General features: G+C 41.6%; 1 protein-coding gene across 1 annotated transcript; it reads right to left on the bottom strand.

Moving 5' to 3' along the window:
* Positions 1-1,489: 1,489 nt before the first annotated feature.
* Igbp1 (immunoglobulin binding protein 1) lies at positions 1,490-21,914 on the bottom strand. The gene is made up of 6 exons (XM_021188018.1): positions 21,655-21,914; positions 21,013-21,306; positions 13,411-13,606; positions 11,440-11,519; positions 10,662-10,774; positions 1,490-1,950 (listed from the first exon to the last, which is right to left on the bottom strand). Exons 1-6 carry the CDS (start codon positions 21,900-21,902, stop codon positions 1,802-1,804), a joined length of 1,080 nt encoding a protein of 359 aa, XP_021043677.1. The 5' UTR covers positions 21,903-21,914; the 3' UTR covers positions 1,490-1,801.
* Between the last annotated feature and the right edge of the window lie 260 nt (positions 21,915-22,174).

Raw genomic sequence — 22,174 nt, 5'->3', positions numbered from 1 at the left:
TTCCCCTGTACTGGAGCATATAAAGTTTGCAAGACCAAGGGGCCTCTCCTCCCAATGATGGCCGACTAAGCCATCTTCTGCTACATATGCAGCTAGAGACACAGCTCAGGGGGTTACTGGTTAGTTCATATTGTTGTTCCACCTACAGGGTTGCAGCCCCTTCAGGTACTTGGGTACTTTCTCTAGTTCCTCCATTGGGGACCCTGTGTTCCATCAGGGATCAGATCTCATTGTGAGCCACCACGTGGTTGCTGGGATTTGAACTCATTACCTTTGGAAGAACAGTCGGTGTTCTTAACCGCTGAGCCATCTCTCTAGCCCAGAATGTACAATCTTAAAAGGACTCAGACCAAGGGCTAACTCAAGCTGGCCAGTTTGTAAATTAAGTTCAGGGTGGGGTTCTTAGGGCAGAGGGAAAAATAAAAGCCGTGGCTAGAGGCAGCCTGGCAACCACTGGAGGAGAGCTGAGAACACTGCTTCTAGCTCAGTAGGAAATTTCACCCATGCTCTACCGTTTCAGGAGAGGGGGAGACAGATCCTTTATTAGGCGGTATACAAATATATTATTGGTAGCCTTCTTGCTGTCACCACCCACGAAACAACCTCCTCCTCAGCACCTGACAGCCCTCTACTTCCCACCCCATAAACAAGAGGGAAATGAGTCCCTGCAAAGCTTTCTCCTCAGCTAGACTGCAGCAGCTAGAATAGGAGGGCTGAGTCATCTTCCTCTTCAGAGGAAACCAAGGTGGACTGGAGCCACAGAACAAAAGGATGTTCTCTAAGCAGATCATAGGCTGCCCTTAGAGGGTACCAACCCCTCTATCCCAGAAGTTGATCCTTTCAGTGTCATGGGGGCCTCCTTTTTCCCTACATCTCCTTATCTAATCAGCTGGAGTGTACTAAACAGGCCAACAGCAAAGGCATACATTCCCGTCATGCCAAGCACTGAGCCACATGGACAAGGTGGTCCCATGTGTTGAAGGTGACTGGTTTTCACCTTAAGGCTTAGGCTAAAGTTCCTGTGAGGGAAAAGGATACATCTTAAGAGCATCCTCTCAGGTGTCCCCATCTCACTTGGCTACTGATAGAACTAGGTAGGAAGGTAGGACTTTTATAAGAGAGGCTTTTTATTTACTTAGAGCTTCATGTAGTTGAGGCTGGCCTTGAACTCATTATGTAGTTAAGGATGACCTTGAACTTCTGAGCCTCCTGCTTTTACCTTTTCGGAGATCACTGGATAAGCCAATATATTCGTGAGACTAATTCTTTCACTCATAGCTCTACTTTCTGAAACACTTCCCTCATCTCTTCTTCTACAGCATTAGTTCATAGTATTGCTCATAGGGATCATGGCACACCTAGTGGGAAGGAGAAAGTCTAGGCAATTCAAATGCTGGACAGCAGATGACAGGGATTTCCAGATACTCAAAGAGACCCACAGCTGAAATGTGGGGCTCCCCGTAGACAACAAAATCAGCTGATACCCACATTTGTACATAGGCCCACATAATAGAGGGGGTTTTATTTTTATTTTTTTTAAGTGAATCAATTCACTGGTTATATAGATTCATTTCTTGGTGCTCTTTTCTGACCACTTAAGACATCAGAATATACCGTGATGAGATTAATAAAGCCAAACAAAAATTCATTGGTCATTACCTAGGGTACAAGCAATTATTTGACACTATCAAATACTATCAAATACAAAGCAAGACTCCACACGCTGCCTTCACTGCACCCTCCTGAAGTTGTCCTTGGTGTGAAGGTGTGCACCACGTTGTCCTTTGGCCTTCTGGCATGACTAGCCCATGTTCTGTCGGTTGCCGTAGCCCCTGGGATGGGTGTCCTTCCAGTCATCCCACTCTCGCATCCTGCGCAAGGCTTTCTCCTCACTCTCCTCATCCTTTTGCTCTTGATCTTCCTGCTGCTGAGCTGCTCTTTGGAAATCAGCTAACATAGGAAGATGAGAAAAAGGAGAGATGAAACCGAGGCAACGCACACCGACGTTAGGAGCTTGGCTTTGCTCTGAGCCCAAGCACAGGCACTGAGAACAGAGCACAGCTAGCTGCCCAGGCGTGGCCCAAACAGGGCGGTCGTGCCATTGCAGAGGATACCACACACCACAACTAAAGACGCCTCTGGGAGTTTTCACAGAAGCCAAGATCACAGAGGTGTCCTCCACAAATGGATTCTATTTTGGAAAAGCATTCTTGCTAAATGACCAACAATCCCTTCATTAAAACAAACTCACAAACAAATGAAAACAGGCCCCACCGCAGCCACAAGTAACAATAAAAACCCTAGAAATCCAAAATCATTGAAGTTAAAAAAAAATTAGTGCTTTATAAATTTCCAAGGATATGGCATTGCAGGTGACTTATTTCATCACTAATTTGCTTTATTCATTTTTTTTAAGATTAAAGAAATCAGGTATATGTATGTTTCTAAGAGTTTTATGAGTACCAGGAACCCCCAGAGAACAGAAGGAGGCATCAGATCCCCCCGAACTAGAGTTACAATTTGGTATGAGACAAAACATGGGTAGTGGGACCTGAACCTGGGTCTTCTGCAAGAGCAGTTAGTACTTTTAATTGCAAGTCACCTTGCCAGTCCCAATGTCCTTTATTATAGTCACATAATCTTTCTATGTATTTATTTTTCTTGAGTTTGTTAATATCACAGAATTCTTACACTGTCAAGCATGCCTGAGAATCAAATGAGAGAAATGATTCCATGCAGTCAGTCACTCTGATACTTGATTTGTGTGCTTTGATAATTTTACATTCATGATAAATTTTTTTCTTTTTTTTATTTTCTTTATTTACATTACAAATGCTATCCGGAAAATTCCCTATACACCCCCGCCCCTGCTCCCCTACCCACCCACTCCCACTACTTGGCCCAGGCCTTCCCTTGTGCTGGGTCATAATAAATTTTTAACGAGACTTGGAATTTAATTACTGCAGGTCTCCAGTTTTCCAGGAATTTGCTTTAAATAAACTTCTTCACATTTGTCTCAGTTCACCTTTCAATAACACAACACCCACAAATTTTTCTGAGAAGAATATGCATTCTGTGGGGCTGGGAAGATAGCTTAGCTAGTAAGTGCTAGCCATACAAGCACGAGGTTACGAGTTCAGATCCCCAGCACTGACACAGCAGCGCATGAGCACATTGCCAGAGCTGAGGAGGTAGAGACAGGCAGATTGCTGGTGCTCACTGGCAAGCTGGCCTAGCCAAATTGATGAGCTGAAGTTTCAGTAAGAGACTCTTGTCTCAAAAAAAAAATTGGAGAAGACACTTGATGCCTGATAACCTCTGGCCTCCGTTTAGGAGCATATCCAAATAACCACATATAATACACCCCCCCCCAAATAACCACATATAATACACATTCCCCCCCCAAATAACCACATATAATACACATCCCCCACACACACACACACCAAAGTCAGCATGGTAATGACCTAAAAACAGATACACAGACTGAAAGAATGAAATAAGAGATCCTAAAAGTAAATTTAAGAAGCTATGGCCAACAGATCTTCAACCAAGAAGCTGGGAACACATGTGGTTAATAGTCTTTTCAGTAAACGGTGCGGGGGTGGGGTGGGGGTGGGAATGGCTATCTACAAGCAGAAGAGTGAACCTTTACTTCCAGTTACAAAGATCTACTGGAAACAGTTAAATATCAGACTTAAAATATGAAATTACTAGAAGAAAACATAGGCAAAATCACTTTAGATACTGGGAGAGGCAGAAATCTTAAAAGTGATGTCTTTGTTTTTATATTTGTTTCTTTATTTCGTGTGCTTGTGAGGATGGGGGGGCTTGTCACAAAGAACAACTTGTGGGCTGTGTTTCTTTCTCTCCACCATGTAGGTTCTGGTGATCGAACTCAGAAGCTTACCAGTCTTGCATTCCAAATGTCTTTACCAGCTGGGCCTTTTTGGATAAGACCCCCAAAGCACTGGAAACAAACCCAAAAACAGACGAATGGGACTACCTCAAACTATAACAAAAAAGTTTCTGTACAGCAAAAGAAATGATCAACAGTATAGAGACAACTTACAGGTTTGGAGAAAAGTCTACATCTAATTAGGGATATATATCAGGGTTCTAGAGGAACTCTGAAAACTCAGTAGTAAAAATACAAAACCAAACCGTCCAGACAATCTAATTTAAACATGGGGACTATAGTCAAGTAGACGTTTCTCAAAAGAAGACATACAAATGACCAATAAATATATGAAGAAATGGTTAGCATTATTATTTATTATGGAGCCATCAACCAAAAGTATAAGACCTTCAGCTCGAATGCTTATTACAAAATGTTTTGAAAAAACTAAGTTCTATAAAGAATGTGAGTAAAAAGAACCCTGGTACACTGCTGGTGGGGTTGTCAGCTAGCATACTCACTGGGCAAAACAGTGCAGAAGTCACAAAGGAAAACAGAAGTGCCACATGATCTAGCAATCCTGCCACTAGGCAGACATCCCAAAGAAATGATACTAGTCTGTCAAGGAGACTTTTGTACTCTCATGCTCACTCAGTGTAAAAAAATGCAATCAACCTAAGTGTCTATCTTCTAAAGAATGGATAAAGACAATGTGTTAAAATACATAAAGGAACACTATGTAGAGACTGGAAAAAGAATGAGCATCTTGTCATTTGATGGATAAAAGGATGGTCAATGGGTACTAAGTTATAGTTAAGTTGGAGGAAAATCCTGGTATTCTATTGCACAGAACAGTAACCTTAAATAATAAAAGCTAGAGGAGGCCTGGACCTTAAGCTCAGTGTAGAGTGTAGAGTGGCTATCTAGCATATGTGAAGGCCAAGGTTCCATCCCTACAGCCACAAAAAGAGAAGGGAAAAGCTAAAAGAATTTTGAATACTTTCTTTTGGATATCTGCCCAGTGGTGGGACTGCAAGATCATATGGTATGTCTATTTTTATTTTTAATTAAGTGAAATGATGTTTGTGGAGACAGCTATGTTTATCTTGATTTGAAAGCATTATACAATATATATGTATACTGAAACACTGAATGATACCCCTATGTTTGTACCATTTTTCTATGTCAATTAAGAATTCAGTATAAATACTGGTAAAGGTTTGGTAGTCAAACACACTTATGCTACTTACACTTGGCTTTTTTGTGTGTGTGGGGGTACTAGAGAATGAACCCAAACTTCATAAACACTGAGCAGATGCTCTGTTAACTGCGCTGTACCTGCAAACTACATTTTCTTCATGTTGCCCTGGGTGTGTGGGTAAATAAGAGGATACTACACATAGTAAGTCAAAACTTTACCTCCATTCCTGATCTCCAGTTATTTTTTTCTGAAGCCCCACTGACTAGTGAAAATGAAAACTTCCCAATCTTTCTTAGCACATGATCTAAGTTTCTCGGAACTATTTCTCTGCAGAATTAGAAAGGCTTTTTCTCTAAGATAGTCTGTTTCCTCTGGCTAGGATTTTTTTTTCTTTTCTTTTGTTTTTAACAGTTCCCACTGTGTAGACCAGGCTGGCATTGACCTTGTATTGCTTTATCCCTGCCCCCCAGAATGCTAGAATTACACGCCAGACTGGAAACGGTATTTCAAGGCCACGGTTTAGGCTATAGTGGGTATACTTTATTCCTAGGCTACTCCTTGTTTCTATTCTTTTCAGTGGCTGAAGCAAAGGTCTGCGTTTATCGTGACACACATGCTTTCATATGTTCGTATTAGGGATACAGGATCGCTGTTACTTCCTAGAAATGCTTTCAAGTTGCATCTCTGCTGTTACCCTTGTTACTGTGTTGTTACCCTTGTTCTCAGAGACAGAGCACAGACTATGAATATAGGACAGTTACTCCATGACACTCCCTTGTATCCTACAGCTTTGATTAAACTAATGCCATCACCAACATAATCACTGAGAGCTGTTAAAGCTTCTTGCATAGACTTTTCTTATTTCCTCATTTTAAGGACTGGTTGCCCTGTATACACACATTATCCAAGCCTATGAGTATTACACATTTATTCCCTCTTAACTCTCATTCAGTCTTGATTCTACCAATAATTGTTCTCAGTCACCACCAACGTCTCTCACTAGGGCAGTTGTCTCAATCTCCTTTTCTTCAGGGAGGGAATCATGGAATTCTGGGTTTTGAAAACCATTGAAAGCCTTTATATTCAAACGCTTTTCATCAGATGCACTGTCTGGGCTCCGAGTTTTCCTCTCTGAGGCTCATAAATATTTGCTACTTTATTTTCTCACAGTATGAAGCGTGTCATGGGTCATAGGCAGGCAAAAACTTTTTTTTTTTTTTACTTCAGAAGTAAACCACTTACAAATTGTGAGATGTCTATGATATTTAAACCTAATAGTTTTATTCAAATTAGTTTTACTCATTCTGGATGAATTTTTCAGGAATATGCTGTTTAAATCTGTCTTTAATATTTGTCATTTTATCCCAAATCCTCTTTATCAGCTTTACTTTACACTTTTCCTTGCTTTAAAAAAAATTTAAATCTTTTCCCACATAATGTAATTTTGATCACCTTTTCTTCTCTCGCAAGTCTTCTGTTTAATCTGTCTTCCTGTTGACTCCTCCCTTTCCCCTGTCCCCCGGGAAGGCACTCAGTGTTAACACACTTTTCTTTCGTTCTATTTTAGCTTTTCCAAGTTTCCTGCCCCGGATTCAGGTGGTCCCTCTGTGGTCTGCGCTGCTTTTCCACTGGCATCTTCCATCCCATTCCCTATTTGCTTTTTTGTTTTCGTTTTGCTCTGGTTTATGGTTTGAGACCGAGTAGCACAGCCTAGGCTGGCCTGGGACACTGAGTGGCCGAGGATGATGCTATCCCCGGGTTGTCCTGCCTGCCCCTCCTAAGTGCTGGGATCCCGGGGATCACTATCACTCCTGGCTTTCATTAATCTCTCCTGGAATGCCTGTAATTATCTCCCTTAGCTCCTTCATTTTGTGTGGGATTTGACCTTGATACTTTTCCTTACGATTCTGAAATATACTCCACATGTTACAACTCATCGACTTATATATCCAGTTTTCTAACCATCATCAGAATCTACTGCTAATTTTTGTGTGAAGTTTTTTGGGACGTTTAGAAAGGCTTGTGATTCAAGGGACTCCATCCCTGCTTTCGCACCGACTGGAGAAGTATGACATCCAGATAACATGGCGAGTCTGCTTCTCTCTCACTTTTATATGTCCCATCTTTCTTCTCCCAATTTCGATTTTACTCATAGAGACACAAGAGACACAAAACAGCACAAAGCAAAAACAAAAGAACAAATCTGAATTAATGTTTTTAAATGAGTAGGGAGGTACTGTTTGAAAAGCCCTGTGGTCCCTGCCCTGGGCGACCAGGTAGATTAATTTCAAGAGTTCATTTCAGGTTGGACTGCTGTGCTCACACTGCCTAATCATGGGTGCGTCTCACCTGCTTGGTTTTAACCCACTGAGCCACCTCAGCGGGACTATACTGGTTAGCAGAACCTCTGCAAGTTTTAAGTGCTGCTCTTCAATTAGATTCACTGCAGTTGTTACTGAATACACTACTTTGAAACTCTCTATTGTCAGTTCTTCCAGGTAGCTAGCTAGCTCCCAGAGTCTCCTGCACAGATGCCTGTAACCTGCTGATATGAACATAGATGACCTGCCTTTCCCTATCTTTACTTTGTGGTTCACAGGGATTCACTGTCGTCCATCTCTGTTGTAAATACTGTCCAAGTTTATTTTGTACTTTTATTGAACTATAAACACATGCAGAAAAGTAAAAAAAAAAAAAAAGTGAGCGTAGCTCAATGAATTGTCATATATTAAACAAATCCGTGTAGATGGTACCCAGCCAGAATACAAAACACTACGAACTTCGCAGAAGCCCCCTCAGGTCCAGCTGCATTTCTGACCCACCGCTAAAGGCAAATACTATACTGGTTTTTAATCAGCACATAACAACACTGTGTTTGAACATTATATGAATGAAATCACAGTATAAATGCCTTTGTGTTTGGCTTTTCCACACATAATTAGGTGTGCTTAAGCTAGATTTGTTATTTATAGCTGAAGAACTAGTTTGTTTAACCTTATAGCTACACAGCAGCTCACTGTATGAATAAATGAAAATGTACTTATCCATTCTGATATGTATGGGCATGTAAGTAGACTGTATCCACAGTGGGTTATTAAAAACAATGATGCTATATGCTTCATAGTTACATTATGGGCACTTCTCTTCCTGGAGAGGGCATCTTTACCAGTGGTTTTCAACCTGTAGATCACAATGCCTTGTGTGTGGGGGGGTCACATATCAGATATCCCGCATATCAGATTATTTACATTACAATTCATAACAGTAGTAAAAGTACAGATATGAAGTAGCAACAAGAATAATTTTATGGTTGGGGGGGTCACTACAACATGAACTGTATGTATTAAAGGGTCAAGTATTAGGAAGGTTGAGAACCACTGGTCTATACTGAGACATGAAACCCTGAGGTTATAGAAGTATACCTGTATTCAACTTCTGTAGATTCACCGTCAACTCTTAGGTTTCCTGCCTTTCTTAGTTCCCTTCACTTGGGCTTACTTTTTGTTCTCCTGACTTACTGAAGTAGGGTTTTCGGTCACTGGTTTTATTGGCCCCCTCCCCAACCACTGTATTTTCAACATTACACATACTTCCTTCTCAGCTCAGTGTTCATTGTAATTCTCCCTTGACTTGTAGGTTACTCGGGTACTTATTCCCATTTAGGGGAATTTCCCAGCTATGTTACGGTCTTAAGAACACATTCGCTTTTTGAAAATTAACGGAAACTTATGGCCTAGTATACGGTGGATGTGTCGTGTATGTTTGAAAATGTGTGTTTTGCTGTTTTTGGACATAGTGCCATAAATGTGAAATAGTGTAGGATGACTGCCAGCATGGACCAGATTTTTCTAGAGCCTTACTGGTAAACAGAACTCTATAAATTAATAAAAGAAGTATTAACATTTCCAATTGTGTCCTCTACTGACAATATAGCTGGGGTGAACAACATTGGAGGAAAGATTTCTTTTGGCTCACAGCTCCAATTCTTCCTAACTTGTCCCTCTAACTTTGGGTTCAAGGTGAAGATGAACATCATGGTGAGAAGCATGTGCTGGGACAAAGCTGTTGGCTTCATGGCAGCCAGGGTCCAGAAAGGGAGCAAGAGAAAAGAGGCCCGCAAGGACCTATTCCCTTCAATAAGGCTCCTACTTCCTAGGTGTCTATCCCTTACTAATAGCCCATCAAATTATTAGTGCACTGATGAAGCCAAAGACTCCAGGGTCCATTCACTTCCCACAGCCCTACCTGCTGCACCGGGGATTATGCTCTGACACGTAGAATCCAAAATAGGACAGCAATTATGACTATCGGTTTGTCTATTTCTCCATTTCATTGTTTTTGTCTTCCCGTAATGTGGGGCTTCCAAAGTTCTGATTCATGTCTGCTCCTGGGCAACCACGCCTTTCTTAATATCACCATAGCTATTGGAAATACAGTACAGACTTTTACATTTTTCCCTTTTGATAATTTATATATAATTTTTTATATTTTAAAATACATAATTTCCTATTGATAGTAAGCAGTTCTAGGAAGATCGTCGATTTTTGATTTCTCACTTGAAGGTCTGTTCAATTTACATCAAAGGTGTTTTCCCTCTCTCTCTTATCTACAATAAAAACCTTCTCCTCAACCATAATTTGGAGTGGTCATGTCCTCATTTCATCTAATAGGGTGACAATTTCCCTGCCTTTCCCCAGGACTTTAATATACTCAGCTGTCTGGTTCCTACTGTTTCTAATGGGACATCAACAAGAATTCCTGTCTTTGCTGTCTGTGTACTTTATTTCCGTTATACTTTCAAAATTATTCTCAACACTGAATTGCTATCTAACTTATACATTTCAGTCTCTTAATGAACACAGAATTTGCTAATTTGTCTAGCCTGGCTCAGCAGTGAACTTCTGGGACCCTCCCGTCTTTGTCTCCCCAGCACTGGAATTACAGGGTACGCACCACCACACCTCCCTTTTTATAAAACAGAGAATATCCAACATCAAGAGTCCCGCTCTCAAGGAATTTTAAGTCCCCTTCCTTCCTTCAAAGTGTGGCCTGCCCTCCAGTTTACTGCCTGCTTCTGGTCACTTTGTAGGATATGTAGGGAATTGTTCTTTTATGAATATTTTGTTCTGTTTCTCTTTTTTCACTGTCCAGGGACCAGCATGATACAATCTTCTGTCATTGCCACAGTGGGTTCTTGGTTTTGCTATCTGGCTGCAGTTTCCATGGCATAAATGGAGAGATCCAGAAATGACACTGCTCTGAAGCAGCTGCTGTCTGCTTTAATGGCAAGTGACACTGACAAGATGACTTCTGTCAGGCTGTTTGCTCAGGTTTTTTTTTTTTTTTTTTTGTTTTGTTTTTGAGACGGGGTTTCTCTGTATCACCCTGGCTGTCCTGTAACTCACTTTGTAGACCAGGCTGGCCTCGAACTCAGAAATCCACCTGCCTCTGCCTCCCAAGTGCTGGGATTAAAGGCGTGCGCCACCACCGCCCGGCTTGCTCTGGTTTTTAATTGTGAAGGCAAAAGGAACTTAGCACTACAGACATCTTACTACTTCATACCTGATGCCGGCTTGGCTATTCCCCGGTCGGGTAATGCTCCGTATTTTTGATGTTGTTCATACCAGTCACTCACCGTCATAGTTGCCAGGCTTGGGTAACCAGTTCCAAATACTCTGCAAAAATCACATTTCATTTAGAGAACTAAACAAATGTAGCAATAGTGGACAGCCTCTTTCCTCTTTAATGATGAGGCAGTCTCATTGTTTTCTACATGGCAATCGTTTGAGGACCTGTACAAACTTCTTCAGTTAGGCAGAAGAGGGGGCATCCCGAAGGAAGCCTTAAAGTAAGAGCCCAAGGTCATTTCCCAATAACCAATCCCAAGGGTTGGCACTCTACCGTGACAGTGTAAATTGGCAATTAACAATTGGTGGTTTTGAAATGTGGAGAATACTTTCCTGTGAGCCTGTGGAATAGCATCAAAACCTCAGAATTAAATCACAGGTAGGCAGATATGTCCTTCTGAGAACTGCTCACGAGGGCAAGAAGTGTGTCAATAATAGGGGGGGGGGAACCCGTGTAAAGCATGCAATTCTGTATTTGATTCACTGATTTCTTTCTGCATTATCTGCTTATTTTAGAGTTTGATGTGAAGGGAATTTCTGAGGACAGACATGGAGAAAGTATCAGGAAAGCTTTAGCCTCTCTGCTGAAAGAGCACCATTCATAGCTCAAGCCTTGACTTTGCAAAAATGTCTATTTTGCATTTTATTCAAGCATTGCATGGAACCATCGAAACCAAAGCTGTGGAGGCAGGTCAGCCTGCACTACTACCTACTTGGCTTGTGCCTTGTTCCGAGTGAGGATGAAGGGTTTCATTGGAGGCTTCTCTGGAAGAGATGAGTGACAAGCTGAATCCTAAGAAGAAAATTAATTTTAGAGGTGCATTTGTCAGTTTATCCATTTTATCACCCGGGCTTTCAAGTCTTCTGGTGTGGAAAAGGCTCTGGGTTCAAAATTTCCTCCCTTTCTATTATCAGGGGTCAAGCTCTATGCTTTCTGTTTACATTTATTTCTATTTCTTGTTGGGAAGAGTTAGGTGTGAAGATCAGAGGATAATTTGTAGGATTCAGTTCTTGTTTTTTGGGGGAACAGACTTGGGTCACCAGCCATCTTGATGGTACCTCTATTTATCAGTCTTGAGGGGTGTTAGGTACTTTGCTAAAATGAAAATGAGGGAGGGAGGGAGGGAGAGAGAGAGAGAGAGAGAGAGAGAGAGAGAGAGAGAGAGAGAGAGAGAGCACGAGCGAGCTCCCAGGAAACTTCTTACCACAAAGAAAAAACTATTTGGTTTCAAATGTGCCTCATCTGAAGAAGGGAATTTTAAAGCTTCCTGCCATGTTCCACATAACCCCTTTGAGCTGAATCTGAAGCACTTTCCTTCAGCCCAACCTTCTGCAAAAAAGAATTAAGAGCTTTCTCCCCAAAGTTCTTTCCAATGTAATTATGCTATTAATTTTCAAAAACCTCTAGGGTATTTTAGAAATTGATGTCTGTCCGTAAAGCGAGGGAGATCAGACCGACCAGTGGTTTTTATAGAAAGCTATCTAGGCATGCTGGATTAAACAGGAAGTGCTCATTTCATTTTCATAGCATCACTTCCAGAACCCATCTCAGTACCACATAACAAAGCAAAACTACTTACACCTAGCAAAGCAGGGACAGGAAAGGACTCAGAAGAATCTAACCTCAAAATGCCAGAAAACCATTCATCTGGGAAAACATTCAAATGGCCTTATGACCATAGAATAGTAAAAGTTCATTCTTTGGTCGTTTTAACACCAAGGGCCAGGTTGCCATTTTCCTCAGATAAGAGCTCCCAGGCTCATTAGGACAAGCCCAAGGAAAAAGCAGTGGTGCCAAGGACCCAGATCAATTAGTGTGGTAGTTAATCAAGTCAATTCATGTTGGGTCCTGTACCAAAGAGCAAGTGGCTACAGAGCATATACTTTTGAGGCAGCTCTAGAACAGAGTTAGGATGGTCAAAGACATTCCAAAGCTTTTAGACAAGATTGGGCGTTCTGTATGAAGATGCCCCTGCTTCGGTGTCTCCTACCTGGGTGATCAACTGGTCTATGAGTGTGCAATTGGGTAAGGCTAAGTTCTAAGTCACTCTCCAGCCCACACTCACTCTCTGCTCTTTCACCTCATCTTCTCTCTCTCTCTCTCTCTCTCTCTCTCTCTCTCTCTCTCTTCCCTTCCTACAGTTCTGCTTCTCTTATCAATTCTAATCCTTTTCTTTTCCTTTTCTACATTTTAGTAGATTATAAAGGCCCTCCTCCTCCTCTCTGTGAAACCAATTCAGATTTTAAGGAAAAAGCATGCCCTCGATACCATCCAGTCCCAACTAAGTGCCTAAGATTAGAAAATATCAGGGAAGGTTGTTGTAATGAATCAGACCATTAGCCTTTCTCCACTTACCCTAATGTGAACAATGCTTTTATGGAGGTTGACATAGGCTTTTGCAGTGCTAATGATTAGGGGCTCTATCCATGCTGGACAAGTTCTCCATTACTGAGCTACTTTTCCAGTGAGTTCTTTTCCGTGTTTCATAATTTTTGTTTAGAGCTCTTAGGTTTTGTATCCCAGATAGACCTTAAACTCCTGATCCTTCTGCCTTAGCCTCCTGAGTAGCTGGGATTGTCACCACTACACGCAGCTAGGGATTTTCATTCGATTTCTCTCCTGCAGAGTGTTCAAACTTCTGGTGGCAGCTTCCCATTGCTATGTGGTCAAGGACAAGGCTTACCTCTCTTGGAGAGTCTTTTTCTTTCAGGATCTTTATTTCCTGGTCAATGCTCTCAAGCTCTTCTAAGCTGATAGCAATCCACCTCCGAAGGTGAAGGAGGTGATATTCCCGAACGCGCTCATCATCTGCTTGACCACTTTCCACAGCAGATTTCAGTGCAGACAACCTATGTTCCACCTCCTTCTTCTGCTTGTATCTGTTCCACAGAAAAGCATTACCCATGAACTTAACAATACAGAGTTCTTCCAAAGAAGGCTATAGTAAGGTCTGCCTTTGCAGATGTCCAGGCACTATGTATGCCAATTCCTACCTTGGAAGTAGAGTCTATGATCTATGAATGGGTTCTCTAAGCCAGAGCCAATCCCCAGACTACAAAGCAAGATGAGCCTAGGCCTATCTTGATCTCAGTAAGACCTATCATCTTTCAGGATGAGATGCTTTAGTCATTTGGCCATTATCAGAGCTCACTGTGCTGGATGCTCAGTGAGCGTGCTTCCTGTAAGTCTTCTATTCAAAGCTGCATCTTCAAGGAATGCCAAAACCTTAAATGGTCATAGTTTACCTGCCACGGATGCCAGGACTTCCTTAAGAAAGTGTTGAAAAGCTGGTCATCTTTTTTCTTTCATGCAAAACATTCCTGAGGTAGATCTTCTGACTCATCTCTATCTAGTTTTAGGATTCAATGATCTCAGCTGCCATTTGGAAGAGACAGCCTGAGCAAAGCCATCAAGAAAAGAAGGCGGGAAGCCATCTTGAGAACCAGAAGAGTAATCTAAGAGGGAAAAGCAAATGCCCATGGAGAAGCGTCTAGAACAGACAAGAAACAGGAAAAGGAAGATACCAACAGAACTTTAGGGAATGATGACCGGAAGAAATGGGGAGATAGCAGTGCAAGTGGCAAGAGAGAAACACATTTAAAACACAAAACAGGCAATGTGTTAGATATGAAGTCTTGCAACAAACAGAAGCCAAGTCAAAATGCCATGGTCGCCAAGAGAAGTCTATCAAAATCCCTCTGCCTGCAAGCCCCATCCCGCACTTCCAGAACTGGAAGTTCGTCTGCAGGGGCTTAGCTTCGAGTCAACAGAGAGTTTAAGGTGAGGGTCGTGCTCCTCAAAGTTCATAGAGAACTCTACGTGGGTGCATTCTCTTCTTTCCTTCCTCTGCACGCATGCCTTCTTCCTCTTCTCTCATTTCCCCACCCCCTTGCTTTCCCTTTCCAGCTTATTCTGTGAAGAAGAGGTTTAATCCCAAAGTCAAGGACCACGCCACTGGAAACAATGTTATAAAAACATTTAGGCTCTTCTTTAACCCAAAAGGAAAGTATCTTGTATGTTACAAATTCAAGAAAGTATCTTATATGTTACAAATTGTTATGGTATCACCGTTATGTAGGTTTCTGAGTAAAAGAATACAAAGGTCAATTCCTAGCCCAGGAGTGCTACTACAAATACTACTTGAGAATGTTTAATTGGTACTCATTCTCTTCCAGGTAGGTGCTTATGTCATAGGAAAACAACATACAAGAGTCCTAGGATAGATACAGTCCAGGGTGAATGCTGGCTAAGTCTAGGTCCTTCTCCATGAGCCAAATAAATAATCAAGTTCCAAAACATAAAAATTCTAAACAGTAAAGGAGAAAGGTGAAATTCTTGCGTAATACGAAGTATTTATTAGCATCTAATAGTTCCCAGTTATATAAGGATTGCCTTTCTATACTTTCAATTATGAATTGAATGTATCAATTCATAATAAAAATTTTCACAGCTGAAAGAAGAAATCATAGATTTTAAATTGTATGTCAGCTGGGCAGTGGTGGTATTTGCCTTTAATCCCAGCGTTTAGGAGGCAGAGGCAGGCAGATTTCTGAGTTTGAGGCCAGTCTGACCTACAGAGTGAGTTCCAGGACAGCCAGGGCTACACAGAGAACCCTGTCTTGGAAAACCAGAAAAATAAAAAAAGAAAAAGAAAAGAAACTTTGCTTACATGAGAATTTGAATGAGACCCCAGTAAGTAAGATAAGGATGAAAATGTACCTTGGCAAAATTAGAGGAAGGCTCCCAATATTACAGACACTGGTGGAACCATAAGGCTCAGTCTAAACTACATCAGTGGTCTAGGTGCCCCAGGGTGGACCAACTACTGCCTTAAAAGTCCTTATCCCTATACCCACCCTCACTGGGGGGTTTTCCAGTGCTGTTTCCAAGCAGTTACAGAGCACTAAGGAGTTACAAATGTGTATCAAATGGGCCAATCACAAATGTCTACTATCAGACATGGTTATCTTTTCTGCAGATTACATACCAGCATCATTTTTGCCTGATGGGCAGGCAGTTGTTAACACTAAATTTCCCTCAATCTTCAAGTCTCTGCTTCCTTCTTCCCCATCATCATTTATTTCATCTTGCTTTCTATCAATCTTGTCCCTATCCACCTCTCTCAGGCGTCACTGTCAGTTAGGTGCCTTCATTACTCATAGCTGTAAATTTTCACTCTACAGTTTCCCCTCTACCCACCGCCCTGAACCACCTTTCTGCAATGTGCTTTGCACCCTGTCTAGGGACCATTTGTCTATGCATTAAAAGGAACAGCTTCAATTCTAGCGTGACCCTTTACTAGCTATGTAATTTTGGTCAAGTCAATTTGAAAAGTATATTCTCATAGCTTTATAATGTAGATCTACTTCATGGGGTTGTTAGAGAATCAAATGGAAAAATGCGCAATAAAATTCTTCATAAAGAGTAATATGAAATGTTGATAGCAGATGAGAAAACTGAGTTTAGGGAGGGGATGGGGACAGATCGGGTCCCATCTATTAAGTGGTAGAAGTCAGTCACCCCCAAAATGGTCTGATTCTAAAGAATCAATGTTTACAATGCTGTATGGCTTCTATCTTTTGGAATATTACTCTGTCTCTCCAGAAACCTCTAAGCTTTAACTGTGATCCAGTACTGGGATGGGTACCATGAGATACAATACAATTGGGGTGACTAATAAACTACTACTCAAGGCCTCTGACCTAGAGACTGAAAGTTATACTATGCTATCATGATTTAAAATGTGTTAAGGTGTGTGTGTGTGTGTGTGTGTGTGTGTGTGTGTAGGGGGGTATGTAGGGAGTGGCCTCAGACTAGATATAACATTTTGCTTCTGTAAATTTCTCTGTGTATTTTGTTGGGTTTCTTCTGAATGGCATTTCCTTCCCTTTTCTCTCCCAATGTGCCCAACTCTGAATTCCCATCTTTCCCCCCTATATGTTCTGTTCTCCATTGAAAGAGACATCTATATTCACCAAGGTAGAGAGATTCTAAATGTTCTGCATTAGTCACAAAGTTTTAGTTGCATATTTCCACTTGTCTATGGAAGTGGTGATCTAGTTGTCACTTAAGAACCTAAATCCACTAGGTCTTATTACTTACCCAGCTTCTACTTTCTTTTCTGTTAAAAGAATGGAGGTGCTGTTATTCAAACACACTCATACTTAGTCCTCAAAGATGATTAAGAGAATATGCACAGGGAAGCAGATATGAGAGAAGACATACCATTTAGGTGTTTTATTTAGGATAGTCTCAGTATCTAGAGTCAGGAATAGGAGGAGTTACAGAAAGCAAGAGTCTGAATAATTTTGGGAAGGGGGGGGGTTGTTTGTTTGCAGTATGGGAGATTGAGTCCAGGCCCTCAAGCACTCAAGGTAAGCACTCTTATCATTTAGCTACCAAATTTGCCCTGAACAATTTTTCTAGTCATGTAAATGCTTCTTACAAAAGCAGTATCTGGGATAGCTCTAACTTCCCTTTTATCGTTTCATTCTAGTTGGACCACTGTTAGCTTGTGGCCCCAGTTTCCATTCAGTATTCTGTACACAGCCCTTCATGTAGACCTCTGTCTGCTCTTCTGTCAGATAGGACTGTTATCTATTCCCTGTACATATTCAAATCTGCTTCTGTTTGGGATGTGCTTGCGTTGTTTCTTCTATCTGTCGAAGTAAACATTGCTGGGGTACTCTGTACATGCCAGGCCCTGTGCTAAGGCATACCACGGTGAACAAGAAAGAAATGGCTCCTACGCTTATGGAGCACATGTTCTAGTAGAAGAAAGACAAACCTGAGATGAACACGTTGACATACGTGCACAATAGCTACATGCCATGAAGTGAACAAATGTGGCGGGAAGAGAGAGTGACAGATGTTAACTGCTTAAAGAGACTGGTGTGGAAAGGGATCTCTAAAGAATAACATTTAAGCTGAGACCTACACAATGAAGAATTAGCCATATGAAGAAAAGCTAATACAAAGAGAACAGCACATACAAAGAAGGAAGGAACTGATCTGTTCAAAGAACCGGAAGGCAGCCCCTCGGGTCTGATGAGCATGTGATGAAGCTGGAGAAACAGACACCATATTACACAGGGCCTTGGCTACCTGAGGTTGGGAGGTACTGATGGCTTAGACCAAAGTGTGCTAGCAGGAATGGAAGGCAACAGGGATATAAAATAGCATTTGCTGTTAGAATGGACAGGTCTGGGGATGGAAAAAGGCACATGTTAAAGCTCCCTCATAGTTTCCTGCTTAAACACCCAGGTGAATGGTGGTGCACTTACTGAAACAGTGAAGACCTGGGTATGTGGGCACACTCTGGAGTGAAAAGCCATGGTTTTGAACTAGAGATGTAGAGTGCTTTCCTAGTATGCATGAGGCCCTGAAATCGACCCCTAGCACTACAACAGAGAAGGAAAAGGAAGAAATAGGAAAAAAAGCTAGTATCTGTGAACTACCCACAAGCAGTGTTAGAATCACAGTCAGAAGAATTATAGAACAGTAACATGAGTTCAGGAGCATTAGTAGAGACGTAGTGTTGACAACTCACCTGTCACATCGGCTTAAAACAAAAGTTCAAAGATCAAGATTACAGGCCAAAGAAATGGAAATCCAAGTTAGATACCTTTTCCTGTTTGGCGGATGGGATTTGCTAGTGTTGACATTCAGGGAGTGTAAAAGGGGAAATATTTTAAGACTTTGTTCTTGTGGATAGCAACATTGTTGTCATCCCTCAAGAGTCTTAAAATATTCAAAGAGGATCTAGTCCAAAGAAACAGTAGTCGAAGCAGTACAAATGTTTGTTCATAGTATTGCTTAGAGTCACATACACACCCCAAGCAAAAAAAAAAAACAAACAAAAAACAAACAAAAAACCCATCCCAAAATGCAAGCAAACAAAACCGGATCTAAATACTTGACAGTAACAATTTAAATGAGTATGGTACAACTATAGAACGGAATATTACAAAACCATCAAATATGGTTTCAAATGACAGGGGAAATGCTCACAATATTAGTTTTTAAAAAACAGGATAAAAACTGTATTACAGTATTCTTTGTAATTTATTAACTAAAATAACTGTATATCTGAAAGAAAACATATCAGAAAGTAAACAATGACATCTATAAATACTAACTAAGGCTTATTTTTTATTTAAAAATAATATTCTTGTTTTGCAAATTTTCAACGAGTGTTACTACTACTTTCATATTCAGGAAATCTATAGTTTCTTATTTTAGTGATCTTTCCAGACTAACCTCACAGGCCATTGTGTTCTGAAACCTTTTCCCCACTTCTCCAACCAGATGTCGTCACTTCCTTATCTTTCTCTGTATCTCAAGGCCTCTAGAAGTCTTTCTGGGTGTGGACACAAGAGCCACTATCTTAGGTTTTGATCCATGCCTACGGGCAGTTCAGTTTTATTTGCTATCATCCTAGCCTATGTCTTTAAAGACTGTTCTCTGTGACTGTTTCTGACTACATTTTCTTATTCTTCATACCCTTAGCACCTGGATTTGAAAAATTCAAAATGTTACCTTTCTCTTCTGCTTTCTCTGTATATATGCACACGCACTGTGACTCAAACTTGGTGCCTTGCATATACTAGGTTGAACTTATTTTATTCACCAGGTTACTGTCTGTATCTATCAGAATCCAAGCTTAATGATTTGTTGAATATACTTATTCTCCAGTCTCTACAGTCCAAGTCTTACCTCTGAGACTTAGGGTATCAGACATGTGTACTTAGATATCTTGTAGGTTACGTCAAGTTCAACATGTCTCAGTACTGGATTTATGCTCTCCCCTATCCCAATTTATGTTTATAACTTAAATATATTTTTATTAACTCTTTCAGAACTTCATATACACTGTGTACAGTGTTTTGGTCAGATTTACCTGTAACTCCTTCCAGATCAAACCAAGCCCTCCCATCTCCTTGTCCTTTTGTTTCTTTATAACCCAATCTGTGCTGTCTCTCTACTCATGGGTGCTGGGCCAATTTATGCTTCCTAATCATATTAAATAGGTACCAGTTATTTAATTTCACCTAAGACTGAACCTGAGGCTTAGATAGGTTAAATAATTTACTCAAAGTCCAATGCCTTATAAGGAAAGCTAAAACTCAAACCCAGAGCCCTGCTTCTGCAATCTTACTTTTAGCCAGATATATAACTACACTTGACCTTGACTGAGCTGTGCTAAGAGTTTATGTATTTCTCCACTAATCCTTCATAAAATACTCTGTGAAGGAGTACTTGCTATCTCCATTTTATACCTGGGGGAATTAAGTAATCTACTCCCAAATCACAGAGTACCTAACGATGGACCTGGGATTTGAACATCTTCTTAAACTTGCTCCTTATTTTCTTTACACTCTAAGTTCTCTCTGATGTGAACCCTACAACACTCTCCCTCCTTATTCCTTCTGCCTCTTTCCACCTTTTGGCTCCAGCCTTATTTTATTGCTTGGGAGGGGGCACTGTTCCTGGCCCATACAGTTCCATCCCGGCTGTTTATTTAAGGCCTCTGTGGCTTTACCAATGCTATGGCTCTGACAGGCTAAGGCCATCCATCCTCTCCTCTTCCTCAGCCTCACCCCCTTTCCTGAGAAGCCTAGTCTTCTCACCTGTCCCCTCTCTGCCTGTGGGTTCCCCTGACTGTTTCCACCACACCTCTCCCTTCACAGCATTTCATACTGTCATGCTGTTTCTACACTACTTTCCCCCACAGAGCACAATGATCACCCACATTCATACAAACACCCAATCAGTTTGTATCCCCAGTGCCTAACTTTGTTCTTAAGACACTGGGCGTTCACTGAATTTTCTAAGGTTAAATCATGGTTAACATGATGCTGTACTGGGGCTATGAGTAATTCAGGATGCTAGACATCCCAGCCTGGATGCATTTTGAACAGAACTGCTCAGTAAATAAGTTCAAAATATTGTGTACTTTTGAAATATTTACCCCATACAAATGGCATTATGCAGTGATATGGAAAAGGTTATGATATATTTTGATAAACCTAATGGTTAGAATAAACACTGCTACTAGTGATGACTCTAAGGTGTTGTTGAGGGGCTGCGGGGGGGGGGGCTGAAGCTTTAGTACAACCCCCTCAACAATGGCAAAGGAAAGTTTGCTTTCACCAGGGTCTATGTCCGTTAAGAACCAAGAAAATAAGATACACTATTCTATAGTACATACACACACACACACACACACACCACACAAACACATGCACCCCCAACTACAGCCCTCGAATTACAGCCATTGACCCACCTCTCTATTTTAGCCTGTCTTTGAGATGCCATAGCAACGAGATTTGGATAGGCCATGGAGGAGCTAGCAGTGTTATTTTCAGCTGAGTTATTCTTGGTTTGGGGTAGCTGAAACTCTGCCACATGATAGCAATGACACTGAGTTAAGAAATGTATGAAGTGTTCTCGAGCCCGCTGCAAATGATCTAGACGCTTGCTGGGGTTGACTTGTTTCATGGTGAGAGCTCCTTGCAACGCTGGCACCATCAGGTACTTCAGGTCGGTGGAAGCAATCTCTTCCAAATCTTCATTTCGGCTGCAAAGAGCAAAGAGGAGGCCGTGAAGCCTGGTTGAGCATTAAACTGTGGCCCCTGTCTCCAGGAAAGAATAGGGCTGGGAGAGAGTGGTGCAAAGACATTGGCCAGATTAAAAGAAAGTGGCTGAGCGTGCATACCCGAGGACCAGGCAGCCAGTCGTACACGAGAGAGCATTGTTCTGGAATATTAAGCATCTTAGAAGAAAAGTTGACAATGGAAAGAATGCACACAGGGTGAACAAGTAGGAACCGCGCGGTTTTAGCCTTAAAGATCCTTTCCACCCAAGTGCAATAGCTCTGCCCTTGCTAACCATTTCTTCTCTGCGGTTACTGCCCTCTCCCCCATACCTGAACAAATCAAGCTGCGATAACATTCCAGCAGCCTTCTCAAGGAGTTCTAGTCCTTTGGACACCTTATCCTGGATTGTTCGGGAGCCGGTGGGTTCAGTGGCTACTTCCACGTCCTCCAGAAGTTTCTTGCTTGTTTCAAAGAGCTCCGGAAGCCGCGGCAGCAGTAACTCGTCTTCAGACGCTGCCATCTTGTGGAAAGAAAGAAACCCGGAAGAGTTTCCACCGAAGTCAAAGGTAAACTCCATAAAGACGAGCCCTAAAGCTCTCACGACACAGGAAGCAGTACTGCATTGGCCAGCGACTTGTTACCAAAGCTTCCCAAATGACTTCTGGGAATCGCAGTTTTCTGGCCCTGGCAACCGTTTCCAGGGACTCATTTTCAGCCAGCTGCTTGTTTTAAAGTCGTACGCGCGGTTTTACTAAAGATGGGCTCCACGTGGCCAGAAGTGGACTTGCAAGTTCCTAGTACTCTGAGGCACAGGAGTGGCGGGGCTGATTTCCAAGCTCCAGCCAGCGT

This window comes from Mus pahari, chromosome X (assembly GCF_900095145.1).
Source record: "Mus pahari chromosome X, PAHARI_EIJ_v1.1, whole genome shotgun sequence".
NCBI classification, from domain to species: domain Eukaryota; kingdom Metazoa; phylum Chordata; class Mammalia; order Rodentia; family Muridae; genus Mus; species Mus pahari.
The sequence above is the reverse complement of the archived record's forward strand: the minus strand, read 5'-3'. Positions and strand labels throughout refer to the sequence as shown.